Source organism: Solanum lycopersicum, chromosome 11 (assembly GCF_036512215.1).
Source record: "Solanum lycopersicum chromosome 11, SLM_r2.1".
NCBI classification, from domain to species: domain Eukaryota; kingdom Viridiplantae; phylum Streptophyta; class Magnoliopsida; order Solanales; family Solanaceae; genus Solanum; species Solanum lycopersicum.
Genome location: NC_090810.1, coordinates 53,012,969 through 53,026,616, shown reverse-complemented (window position 1 = coordinate 53,026,616; position 13,648 = coordinate 53,012,969). Strand labels below are relative to the sequence as shown.

Below are 13,648 nucleotides of genomic sequence, written 5' to 3'. Positions count from 1 at the left end.
TAGAATAAACATTTAGAAAGTCAACTAGGAAAAAAGGTGGGGTTACTATTTCTCAAAATTGAGGAGATAGTTTGATTTCTAAAGTAAAATTCAAATATGTAAATGATTTTCACCATGATTCAATCACGAAGGAGATTGACGAGATGCATGTGATCACTTCTTGAATACATAGTTATTCTCAAACTATTCTTGAAAATATAAATAATTCAAAGTAAATTCATAAATATAAACAATTAACTCTCTTGAAATTATCACTTAGAAAATGTCAATGAGGGAAAGAGAATGGAAGAAATTTCCAACAACTCTCATGAGCTTTGCACATTTAAGTTATTTTAAATTATAAAAAGAAAAAAAAATACATCAAATCCCCCCTGAACTTGGCAGCAAAACTCACTTTAGTACTTTAACTTTACGAGCGTTTAAATACCCCCCTTAACAATTCTGAACTAATTAAATACCACCCTAAGGCTGACGTGGCAAAGTGAGTGTAGTCACTCTCCTTAAAGCACGAGAAATAATAAAAAAAATTAAAAATTGAAAGATAAAGTCATACACATGTCATTTTTTTACTAGCCAATATCTAACTAATACTTTTTAAAAAAATTTTACAAGTTAAAGTTAAAAGAATGTGAAATTTCTTTTTTTAGAAGTAAATGGAATTTGTGGGTTCAATTACTTTTTAAAAATATTTAATTTTGTTTTCTATTTATTTTGTTGACTTCCCCAAATGTCTTCTTCTCCATTGAAGCACTCCTTATACCTTTCTTCTTTCATATTAAAATTTTTCCTTCATCTTCATCGTTCACCTCACACGTCCTTCATTAATCACAAAAACAACACCCAATTCATATTTATTGAATGCAAACTTTCTTTAATTCCAAGTAACCCATTTTAAATTCTATTAGTTGTGATGCAAAATAATGTGGGCCTATCATCTTTTTTACACAATCTTCATTTTTCATTTAAGTTGTTAAGAAAAAATAATATTCAAAAAATATTATTCTCCAATGGAAAAATTTGTGGAAGAGAGACGGTCCGAAGAAGAAAAAGTAAGTATTGATGAATGTTGAAGAAGAAAATAACCATTGAAAGAAGAAAATTCAGAAAAAAAAAAAGAAGCTAGTGAAGGTTGAAAATGGTGAAAATCAAGAAAGAAGAAAGGGGGAGGGGGGTAGAAGAGAAGAGGTTGAAGAAGATGTGACACTTTTGATTTTAAATGTATTTTTAATTAATTGATTAGTGTAATGAATTTAAGAAAACAAAAGGGTGAATAAGCAAAAAAAACTAAAAATTAATGACATGGTGCTTACATGGCTACGATGTGGCGGGTGAGAGTGGTATCAGGATTCACAGTTCAAAGATGTTAAATGAGATATTTAAACGTCCGTATAGTTAAACTATTATAGTGAATTTTGTTGTCAAGGTCAGGGGGATTTGATGTATTTTCCCTAAAAAAAGGTTCAATAATTCACTCATTTTGAAATGAAAAAAGTAAGAACTATTAAGTTCAAAATCCAAAAATGAAAAATTTTCTTAAAGAAAATACTTTAAAATTTACTCCCTCCATCCCGAATTGTTTATCATGTTGAGCTTTTCAAAAGTCAAAGTTACTAATTTTCAAATTTAAATTAGATCATATTAATTTGATATTTTAAACAAAAAAATTAGATATTCTAAAATTATATGAAAAGTAATATAAATTGCATTTTTTTATATATTAATATGATGAAAAAATACATCTTAAATATTAGTCAAAATTTTTATAATTTGATTCTAAAAATAAAAATAATGACAAATAATACCGGACAGAGAAAATAGTTTTGTATAATGTGAATTCAAATTAATTAATTGAATAAGTTCTAAAAATAGCGAATAGTTATACCCAACAATTAATTTTTTTTAATTTTTTTTTTATACCCAACAATTGGGAAAGAAGAATTGTCACTTCAAATCATTTGACATATAAAAACATACTAAAAAACTAAAGAAGACTTTTATGACTTCCAAGAAAGTAAAGTGCATTTACGTAATGAAATTTAATTTCCCAACTCCTCCATAAATATTTGACCCCTTTAGTCCTTCACCTAGATATTATTATTCCCCTCTCTATTTTCTCCCTCAAAAATCTTGTTCCTAAATTTCTCCAAATCAAACCTCAACTACCTTTTCTTTTTTTTTGTTCAAGGAATTTAGTGATAAGCTTTTCAATTAAAAAAAGTAAAAACCACCTTATTTTCCTAGATCTTTCCTCTTATCATTATAATATATTTTCTTCCCTAAACTTCTCCAAGAAAACCTCAAAAAAAAATTCCTATTTTTGACACTTTGACAAAAACTAAAGAAATGCCCATGGAACGTTCAAACTCATCAGGAAGCACAAATTCTTCATACTCAACAACATCAAGGTCATCATCATCGTTGCTAGTGTTATCGATCCAATGCTTAAAAGGAAGTTCAAAAGGCGATGAATGGACTGGAAACATGTTGATAACGGGGGATATCGTGGAGGAACTTCGAATAGGTAACATGATTGTTCGATCACCATTCAAAAATGGCAAAAGTGGTATACAAAAGATCATGCATAATTCATTCAAGGCTAAGGAAACTTCTATTATTGTTCGTGTTAGACGTGGATCTCAATCTGACGATGAATTATTCACTGAGTTACAGGTATTTGAACATTTTATCAAAGAGAAAAATATACATATGAATTTTTAGTTAATTATATTATATTATGTTTGAACAGGCATGTATCGTTCCAAATGAATTTGGCGGAAGGAAAACTTATATGCTTAGAGCTATTGATGATCCAAATTATGCCGTTGGTTTTGTTGATCGGACGGAAATGGAGTGTTTGGAATTGCAAGGTACACATTTTCCATTAATGTTGACTTTTCTTTTTGTTTGACTCTTTCTTACATAGGTATTTTTTTAATTTTGTTGGTGGTGGTACTACTATTCTTTTGTTTTGCTTGCACTTGCCCATATATATGTGCAACTTGTTTTCTTTCCACACATTTTCATTTTGCATATTTTTCCTCTTCTTAATATATTACTCCATTCGTTCATATTTAGTTGTCATTATTTTCTATTTTAGATTTTTAAGAAACGAGGTAAATTTCTTATTTCCTTGGTCCCTTTTTACTTATTCAATCTTGACTTTTTTTATTTTTTATTTTTTATTTTTGACAAATCAAGAAAAGATAATATATTTTTACAGATTACATTCTTAATTTATTCAATGAGTAAATATTTTTTGAAAAAACGTAGAACCTCTTTAATAAGTAAATTGATTTTGAAATTCTATCAATTAATATAGATAAATGATAAATTTACTATATCAATTATTATATTAAATAGGTATGTCAAACCAAAAATGAACAAGTAATAGAGAGAGAGAGTATTATATACTCATTTAATTTTCTTTTCAAATTAAATTTTCAATAAATGAACATGAATTAATTTGTTTTGATTAATTTATTTGACCAATGAATATGAATTAATTATTTAATTTTTCTATGTTGATTAAATGTATAATTTTAAGACTAATAATTCTCAAGAATATAATAGGAAAAAAAGTATCATTTATGAATTAATTTTGTCAAATCACAATATTAATTAAAGAACATTTTTTTAGTAACGACAATATATAAATAGAAGCCGAGAGTACTTCTAAAGGAAAATATAAATCTAAATTAGCATCTCAGTCACCATTATATATATATATATATATATATATATATATATATATATATATATATATATATATATATATATATATATATAAAATCAGCCAAATAATGTACCCAAAATGTCAACACCACCATATTATTGTAGTACTACATAGTACACACATGGAAAGCACACGTACAAAGTACACACTTAAAATGATTAACTTGGAGCTGCTTTAGAGCCCTCGAGCCAGTCTCGGCCAGTTCAGTATTCTCTCGAAGTCAATTTTTTAGTAAATGAATATAAATTTATTTATTTTAATTAATTAATTTTATCAATGAATATTAATTAATTACTTAGTATTTCAATGTTAGTTAAATGCATATTTTTAAAACTGTTGAAACCAAAGGGTAAAATAAGAAAAAATTATATCATTTATACATTGATTTGATAAAATGACAAATATTAATGAACATTTATTTTTAGCTGAGGGTGTACTTCTATAAAAAAAAATACATTGGAAAGTGACTGTACTTGATTGCTGAATATATGTGAAGTGCTTATGTTATATTTTGAAAATTGAAAATCAAGAAAACTTGTTGGAATATACAATGTCTTCAAATAAATTTTTAAAAGACATCATTTTCATGGCCTTTTGTTTTTGTTGTTAAACGATTAGTTTTAAGAAAAAAATCATTTTTAAGATTTGTTATGGCTTGTTAGGCCCTTTGACTAGGTGTTTGTCTAATTTCTCAATTTTTATTCGGTTCTTGCATAGTCACATTGACAAAGATTGATCCATTAAACTATATTTGTTTACTTGGAATGACCTAGTTTTGATAGGTACATAATAACTTCTTAATAAGATTAAAGAACGGAAAATATAGGACCACAAAATTTAAGATATATGGAAAAGATATATCAAAATATATTAATTTATGAGGATCAAATAATACAATAAGATGAAAATGTAGGATTTAACTTTTGTTAAATAAAATAAAAATTAAGTGCAAATACATATCATATATTTATTTTAATAGTATAAATATCGAGCTTGATTGAATTTTTTCTAATTCATTTTTTTTAAAAGTTAATGCTATTCGGATGTGGGAGTTGTGGTCCTAGTGGAGGGGAAATGATTTGCCCAGAGAAAGAGGTACAATTGTGCCAATGAATCACTATATAGATATAGATATGGATATAGATATAGATATATAATATATGCTTGACAAATGAATATTAGTAAACTAATTTACAAACATATTCTAGTTTCATTAGTAGTAGATTAAAAACAAATTATTTAGATTTTGTTGTACTATTGTTGTAGTTTTTTCTTAGCATTAATAAAAATAACCTGTTTCAGCAAATATATAAATTACTAATTGGTTGCTTATAAAGTCAGTGAGTTACGGGCTGATAAATCAAAGGGAGAAGGGGAGGAAAAGTTATAATTGAGAATTATTATTCGTGACCATTACGGGTATTTTCCCTAATAATATGTATTACTCCCTCGCCATTTTATAGGACAGTTTTTGAATTTTCAATTCATACCAATCTGTTTTTGATGGTAAGTTTTTTTTTTAAATAGATTTTTTAAATATTTTGAATTATCAATTATTATGCTTATATATTACTTTTTACATAGTTTACAAATATATAAATTTCATTTTTAAAAAATTAAAGATTCAATGCGTAAATTTCTATTCAAACTTAAACTTTTGAATTTTAAAAAACGAAAAATGTCACATAAATTAAGAGAAAGGGAATATATAGGAGAAGTTATAGAGAGAGGTGTAAGTGCTGATGGTGGTAGTGGTGGACCGGTGGTGGTAATGGTGATGCCATGGTAGTTCCACGTCTATTCAAATGACCTCATTTGTTTGCATTTAACGAAGAGTTGAATCTGAATGGTTCAGACGTTGTATTTTTATTAAAATTTTAACACCTAGGGTATGTTCGGTATGAATTTTTTTTAATGGTTTTCTTACATGTTTTTCAAATGAACTTATTTTCCTCAAATTTAAAGAACATCCCTTTAAAGATTAAAAAAAAACATTTTCCAGAAGTCTATTTCATCCTTCAATATTTTTTTCTTACCCTACTCAGTATTCCGCACCCGACCCTCCATTGTACTTCGTACTCATCCCTCCCCATCCATAATTTTTTTTTTAAAAAAAAATCTTATTTTTAAATTTCTAATATTTTTTACCCATACACCCAAATCAACCCCAACCCTCCCCTCTCCAAACAAAAAAAATAAAAATTTTAAAATTACTTTGAATAATATTTCAAATTTAAAAACTTTTTTTACCTCACACAACTCTTATCACCCCTACCCCCACAAAAGATTATTTTGGAAAATATTAGAAATTTTTAAAATTTCATTTTTTACCTCACCCTTATACCTTGACCCCCTCCCCTCAATTTTTCATTTTTTATGCAACCCTCTGCTACCCCCCTCCCCCCCCTCCCATCAAAAAAAAAATTGAAGAAAATATTCTAACTATTAAAAAGATTATTTTTTACGCTACCCCTATCCATGGCTCTCCATCTTTTTTTTTCAAAAAATAACCCATTTTATACCCCCCCCCCCCACCCACAAACACACCAAAATACCCACAAAAAGTTATTTTTAATTTACCCCACCCGTACCCCTCGATTTTGTTGCATGCCCTACTCCCTAAATGCAGATAGACCGGGTTGATTGTACAGAGAGTCATGGCAGAGCCCCCCTTCCCCAATCCATCAATTATAAAATATTTCAATTTTAAAGAAAAGATCAATATCCCCCTTCTTTAATTTTTTAAAAAGTTTTAAATTTAATTTTTTTTCATTTTTTATGCCACCCCATCACCCCTAACCATGGAACCTCCGTCAATTTTTTTAAATGATTTTTGAAAAGTATTTCAAATCTTAATTTTTTTATTTTTTATGTCATCCCTAACCCCACCCTCACCCGTCAATTTTTTTTAAAAAAATTATTTTGTTAGATACTTCATATTTTTAAATTTTTAATTTTCACTCATCCCTAATCCCTCTCTCCAACCCCAACCAATCCCCCAACCGCCACTCATGATCGAAATTATTTTTGAAAAAATTTTAAATTTGTTAAATTTCATTTTTTACATCACCCATCAACTCCCCCCCCCCCTTCCCCCACCTTGACACCCTGTCAGTTTTTTTATATATATATAGGGATAATGCACAAGTACCCCCTCAACTTATGCCTGAAATCTCATAAACACACTAATACTATACTAAGATTCTATTACCCCCTGAACTTATTTTATTGATAATATTATATCCCTTTTCGGCCTACGTGACACTATCTTGTTGATCCAACGCTGGTTGACTTTTTCTTTCAAGCTAGTGCCGCGCAGGTCAAAAATGGATAGAAAATTACTTATAAAATAAGTTCAGGGGTGTTAGGACCTTGGCATAGTACAAGTGTGTCTCTGGGAATCGAGCATAGGTTGAGGGGGTACTTCTGTATATATATATATATATATATATATATATATATATATATATATATATGGTTTAAGAAATATTTCAAGGTCGAAAGTCTAGATTAGGTCCTTAGTCAAATCTTAATGTTGAATTTTGGAATGGTCACCGGGGTCTTGTCCTAGTTCGGTATCTGGGTTAGGTCCTAGATCAATTATCGGGGTTGATTTTCGGGTTATAAATTATTTTCCTAAAGAGTATTTTCTAGTCTCAAGCACAAAATAAAAGACATTTTCTAGAAAAAAATTCATTCGCCAACCAAACATTAAAAAATATTTTCTACTCACCAACCAAACATGAGAAAATAAGTTAGAAATCCACTTGTTTTCCAAAAAAACATTGTCTAGAAAAACATTTTTCTTCATACCAAACACATCCTTAATTTTTCTAAATAGGTCTTTACATCACATAGAGATATTCTTGTATGGATAATATTCACCATTACTATATTCACAATAACCATCCATCACCATAAGCCACCTCTGTCATCACAACCATCACCATCACCACTAACTACCTTTGCCATCACAAATACTATTGCTAACCGCTATTATCGTCTACCTACACCAACCACCTCTTTCATCACAACCATCACTGTTGCTAGCTAATACTATGAACTGCTACCACATTTACCTCCTCCATCATTATAATTATCTCAACTTCAACCATCTCCTTCGTTCTATAACCACTACCATCTCTATCACCACTATCACCACTATAGTTAATTCTTACAACCAACAAATTAACTCCGCTATCATAACTAGCAGCGAAGTCAATTATCACTATACATTCTCCGGTCACCATCACTACCAACGCCACCACTACTACCAACCACTATAGTCAATTCTAACAACCAACAAATTAACTCCGGTATCATAACTAGCAACGTAATCATTTACCACTATACCTTCTCCGGTCACCATCACTACCAACGCCACCACACTATCAATCACTACTACTATTGTGGTCAATCTCTACTACCAACTATGCACTCCATCATCATAACTAGCATTGTAGCCATCTACCACAAACACATCACCAACCACTACACATGCCTTCATCACTACAACTACCAACACCACTACCAAGCTCATCATAATGTAACAACGCCAACCATCTCCACCGTCACAATTATCACCACCATCATAATCAGCCACTAAAAAAAGGATTAGCATCAATCATCACCACCGCCACTATAAACTGTGTCCACTATCACTAGCTTAAATAATTCAATTTTTTAATCAAATAATGATTTTATTTTATTAATTCTTTTTTATTTGAATTATATAAGTATATTCAGATGCCGTAAAATAAACCATGTTAATAATTTAATGATTTGATCTAGAAATAATATCTTAATCATTCACTTGTATATTTAGATTCAAACGTCCAAGTTTTAATTTTAAAAAGTATACCCTAAATCTACAAAAGTAAAGGTTAGTTTATTTACACCCTTTCCTAAAGTATCGGACCAGGTCAATACATGGACTAACAGTTTATCCTTTCAACAAATTGAAGTGTGTCATGCAATAGAAAAATTATGGTTACCTGATGGATTAATTAAATGAAGATTCATGATCAATATAAAAATATTATTATCTTTATTTTTAAAAAGATTTCAAATAAACACTCACAACCAAAAGGTGGATACTAATATATATGCTATATATCTATGGATGTAAAGACTTGCCAACATATATTTATGTCAAAGCGTCTGATTTACTTATGATATCATCCGTCCTAATTAATAACACAAAAAAGGGTGATCGAACGAGTTACGTAACTTGTTCCTTTCTACTATGATGCGGAATTATGAAGTATAATAAAGTAAGAACATAATATTTTTACGTGGAAAATATCTGATTACAAGGATGAAAAAACACGATCTACATCCCTACAAGTCTTGTCGCCAATTCACTTAAACAAGTGAGTCTCAATAGAATTCAGATCACAAAAATTGAAATATAGGAATCATGTCTAATAATTAACAACCTACACATGTTATTGTGTCTCTCTTCAAAGCTACCCTTAACAATTTTTTATATATATACATGATTATATGTAGGTTCAAGGAAGTCAAGAATGGTGGGAGCATTGACAAGAACTCCACTCCAAGAAGGATATGTGAGCTATCCATGGGAGAAGAGAATGAATGAGTTTCTAGCAGTTCCAAAGTCAAGCAACTTTTACTCACTACTTCTCTTGCCAAAAGCCTCAGACAAAGCTTCAATTGGTTATAATGATTTAGAAGACACACTTTCTAGAGCAAATGCTTGGCTCATTGCTTCTCAAGCCTCTGGTGTTCCCATTGTTTTCATGAATATCCAGACCGAGTCTCTACTTACCAAGGTACCTTAACATTCATATGATCTACCTTTTCACTAACAAAAATATATCTTCTTTTTCGAATGTAATTTATGTTCCCACACTACTTCAACTTCACATATTATATCTTTCCTGGTCGGTCCAACTTATGTATATCTTATTTAGGGATTTAACCTCAACTAAATATCGTCCAAACGCCTAATTCACCGGTATTTTAACCTCAACTAAATATCGTCCTAATGCCTAATTAACTCAATCCCAAAACCTAGCACATGAGGGGAGGATTGCCCTGGCCTAAGACTGGACATGTGAAATGTGGACAATATATAAGATTGGTTGGAGGGGTGGGTGAGTGGGCAATATAAGAAATAATGAATCCGGCTGGCCTAACTCTGATACCATGCAAAGAAAAGGATCTTGAGCTTAACTCAACCCCAAAATAAAAAAAATATATCTAATTTTTAGATGAAATTTATGTTCACATACAGATACAACTTTAACTTCCCATACTGGTTTTTTCAACCTCAACTAAGTATTGTCTAAACACCTAATCCACTAGTATTTTAAATATTGAAGTCCATGTTTGCAACCCTAACTCAATCCCCAAAAATGTGGATCATGAGGGGATAATTGCCTAAAACCACGGACTGAACATCTGGAGCGCGAGCAATATAAGATTAAAGGGGCTAACATCAGAAATAGTGAATTCGGTGGGTATGTCTGACTCTGATATCATGTAAAGAAATGAATTTTAAGTGTAAGTCAACCCAAAAAGTTAAAGCGCAAGGAGAAGATTATACAAAAGCATATAAAGATGTGGGACTCCAGCAGTAATTTGATTAAAGATTTTATCATAACTCTGCTACAAATGGCAAATATATTAATATGAACATGTAAAAACAAGTTAGGACAGTAATTGACATTCCTCTGTACTTCTTTTCTCTCAGATATCAGGGGAGACAGCTTCGTGCACTGTAAGTGCCGGATCACTTTCTGATTTATCAAACCTTGCAAATGCAAGTTTGTATGGTTTTGAAGATTACCATGGAGTGGATATTGGTGTTGTTCGAGCAGTTCGTCTTTGGTTTTCCCCACTTGGAGGAGAGATTCCTATTGACATTATAATCAAAGAAAATGATGTCAAACTTGGTTTTGCTATCAGCAGAACAGAAGAGGTAACTAATTTCTATCTTCAATCGCGATCCGTACAATTTAACATTGATTATTTTACAACATTAGTGTACGTATTTAACTTGTTAGTATGTCAAGGTATCCAATTAATCAGTTTGAGAAGTTAGATGTCATATGTTAAAGCACAAGAAGAAATTTTTTATAATCTTAGATCACATTTTTACTAGCTACGATAAAGTTCATATTGATAAGCCAAACTTGACCAATTGTTCATTCAAAATTATACCATGTTAGTATCTCAAAATTATGTAGTATAGTAATGTTTGTTTGATCTTAAAGGCAAGAACATACTGGTTAGAATGAGATTTATTTACTTTAATTACGTAAAATCTCGCTAACCATACATTCAAATTCCATTGTTTTTAACTTCTCATTATTATTCTCTTTTTAGGGGTTTATTCACATATCATCAGTAGCTGAAGGTGATGAGGATGCACCATCATCAAGATCAGGCCTTAGCAATCTTTACAAAGAAGCAAGGAAAGAGTGCAAGCTTTTAGTTGTATCAAGAATATCCAACCAAAAGGTACTTCCATGGATCATTGCTCCTACGGGGGCAGTCAGGTGCTTTGACACCATCTCTCTGAGTCAAAAATTGTCTTTGCATCGACATGCAAAGGTTCCCATTCTTATGCACGTGTTCCTTTGGGACCGTGCTGTCCCTGTGCCAAATGGTGGTATGATTAACCGGTCAAGGACTATTTCCCCGACTATGCTACCATCGTTGCCACCTGAAGTTCGGTTGACACGCCAACCGAATGATAATCAGGTGATGCCATTGCCTCTAGAAGTTGAAGATGAGATAGGAAGTCAGAGTGATGAATCAGAACTAAGGCATGTCAGGGACACTGCTGGGGAATCTTCTTTTCGCTTCCATGATTTTTCTCTACCAAATAATTGGGTGTAAGTATTTTCTTTTAACGTTGTTTGCTGTACATAAAGAAGGCAAGTTTTGTAACTAAGGGTGATCAGTTTAAGGGGCATTTGTAACAGCTTATAAAGTAACAAAGGTTTGCTGTTTAGTCAGAATTGTAAAATAACTCATCTTTGTGTTGGCTTGATAAAAATATCTAAAGGTCATACTGACTGGAAGGCTCAGTGTATTGCAACTAGAATGTCATATAACTCAATGCTTCGGACACATTACATATACCAAAAGCTTCATCTCCTCTGCATTGTCAATTGTTGTGGCTAAGGAAGTTCTGGAAGATTATGACCTCACTAAGAACAACTGAGGCCCGTGGCTCAACTCTTTCAACTGAACTCTAAGAATAGCTGAGTTAAGTTGCTGATTAGAGAACAATGATTGATAGGAGAGAACAACTGTAGCTTCTCATTTATCACATAACTTAGACATCTTGGCTGGCCTTTCTAGCTCATCAGCCAAAACAACAGTGTAGAAAATTTGGAAGTGGTGGTGTCATGACATGACTGGTCACCCCCACTGGTTTCTTCATAATGTCTATCAGCCCCCTTCGAAGATTTAAGCTGATTAGTGGAACATTTCATGTTGATAATATCAAGATGCTCTCTGCAAAGTCTATTTGAAGCAGATTGTCTAGCTGCAAATTTTACTTAGAATAACATCAAATAATGTAAAGAATATTTGTACATATGATCAGAGAAGCAATAAATTTTGTTGAGAATATAATTGACTAATAAAATTGTGTTATCTATAACAACTTAAGCTTTTAGATGAGATGATCACACACCTCAAAGATGAGGTCTAGAGATCGAATCTCACCCATCCATATCAAAAAGAAATTTTAAGTGCTTGGCCCATGAAAAAGAATGAGGGGGTGTGTTGAAAATATAATTAACTAATAAAAGTGTGCTCTCTCTAGCAACTTAAGATTATAGATGAGATGGTAGCACACTGCAACAGAATTGTTGAAAAGAAGTTTAGCTTTTTAACCTAGAGGGTTTCAGTATTGCTGACATTTTACACAAACTGATTGCTGAAGCACTCTACTGTTAATTTTTTGTTGTCCTTTGTATATCTTTGTCATGCTTTCTTCATCGGATATGTTTTCAACTGCTCTATCAGCTTGGACCCTAACATTGGTTAACTTTGTTGTGGTGTTAGTAGTTGTTGATGTGATGTTGTTAGATCAATATTTGCTGGACAGATATTTATTGTATTTCCACAACTGATGGATCAAATCACACTATTTTTCTGGACTTGTCCCTCTTTCAATATCAGATGAAGGTTTACATCTACAACATATCTTGAAAGAGTTATAATTCGTCATCCGAAGACACATCAATTACTTCAACAAAAGCTTTCTCTCCCAATTTTTGTCCAGAAGCAGGTTTGGAACATTGGGACCAATAAAGTATATAACACGGTCTGTAGACAACTAATATCTGACTTGTTACCTTGGGATAAAAAGAACTCCAATAATTATGCATATTCCACAATGTAGAAACTCTGCAAACATATAGAAAAAGAGCTCCCGTAGTCGAACTCTGCATGCCACATGTGCCAGTTACTCATTCATCCGTAACTGCGTGATATCACGACAGAAGCATGAACTAGGGGATAAAAAGGCTCTATGAACAACCCCAGACTCTTCCTTAAATGGAACAAATCACTTAAAAGAATTCATGGCTTGCTGATGTGCGTATGCTAAACTGTTCCTTTGTAGCCATAAACTTTTCAATTATGCTTCCATCAAGGATAGGTAGCTAAGACCCTTCTACAAACAGACAGTTGATAAAAGAACTTTAATTTTCTTATCAAAGACAACATTTTATACTTTCAGAATCAGACCTCCTAACTACTTTTTATTTTACTCTTCTCTCCCCTGAGTCTCCGTAGAGATTAAATTCTCATTTCGGATTGCTGCGGTAGACTGAGGAAAGCTAATAGTTGTGCTAAAATATGGATGTCAAAGGATCATTTTAAGGAAACACCAAACTGCTTTTAACCTTATCTTATACCTTCAAACGA

At 31.5% G+C, this 13,648-nt stretch overlaps 1 protein-coding gene across 1 annotated transcript; it reads left to right on the top strand.

Annotated features, from left to right (window-relative positions):
* The first annotated feature begins 1,996 nt into the window (after nucleotides 1-1,996).
* Nucleotides 1,997-11,810, top strand: LOC101262986 (uncharacterized). Its single transcript, XM_004250808.5, has 5 exons — nucleotides 1,997-2,670; nucleotides 2,747-2,867; nucleotides 9,245-9,528; nucleotides 10,452-10,679; nucleotides 11,087-11,810. The coding sequence occupies exons 1-5, from the start codon at nucleotides 2,344-2,346 to the stop codon at nucleotides 11,600-11,602; spliced, it is 1,476 nt and encodes a 491-aa protein (XP_004250856.1). The 5' UTR covers nucleotides 1,997-2,343; the 3' UTR covers nucleotides 11,603-11,810.
* Nucleotides 11,811-13,648: the final 1,838 nt, after the last annotated feature.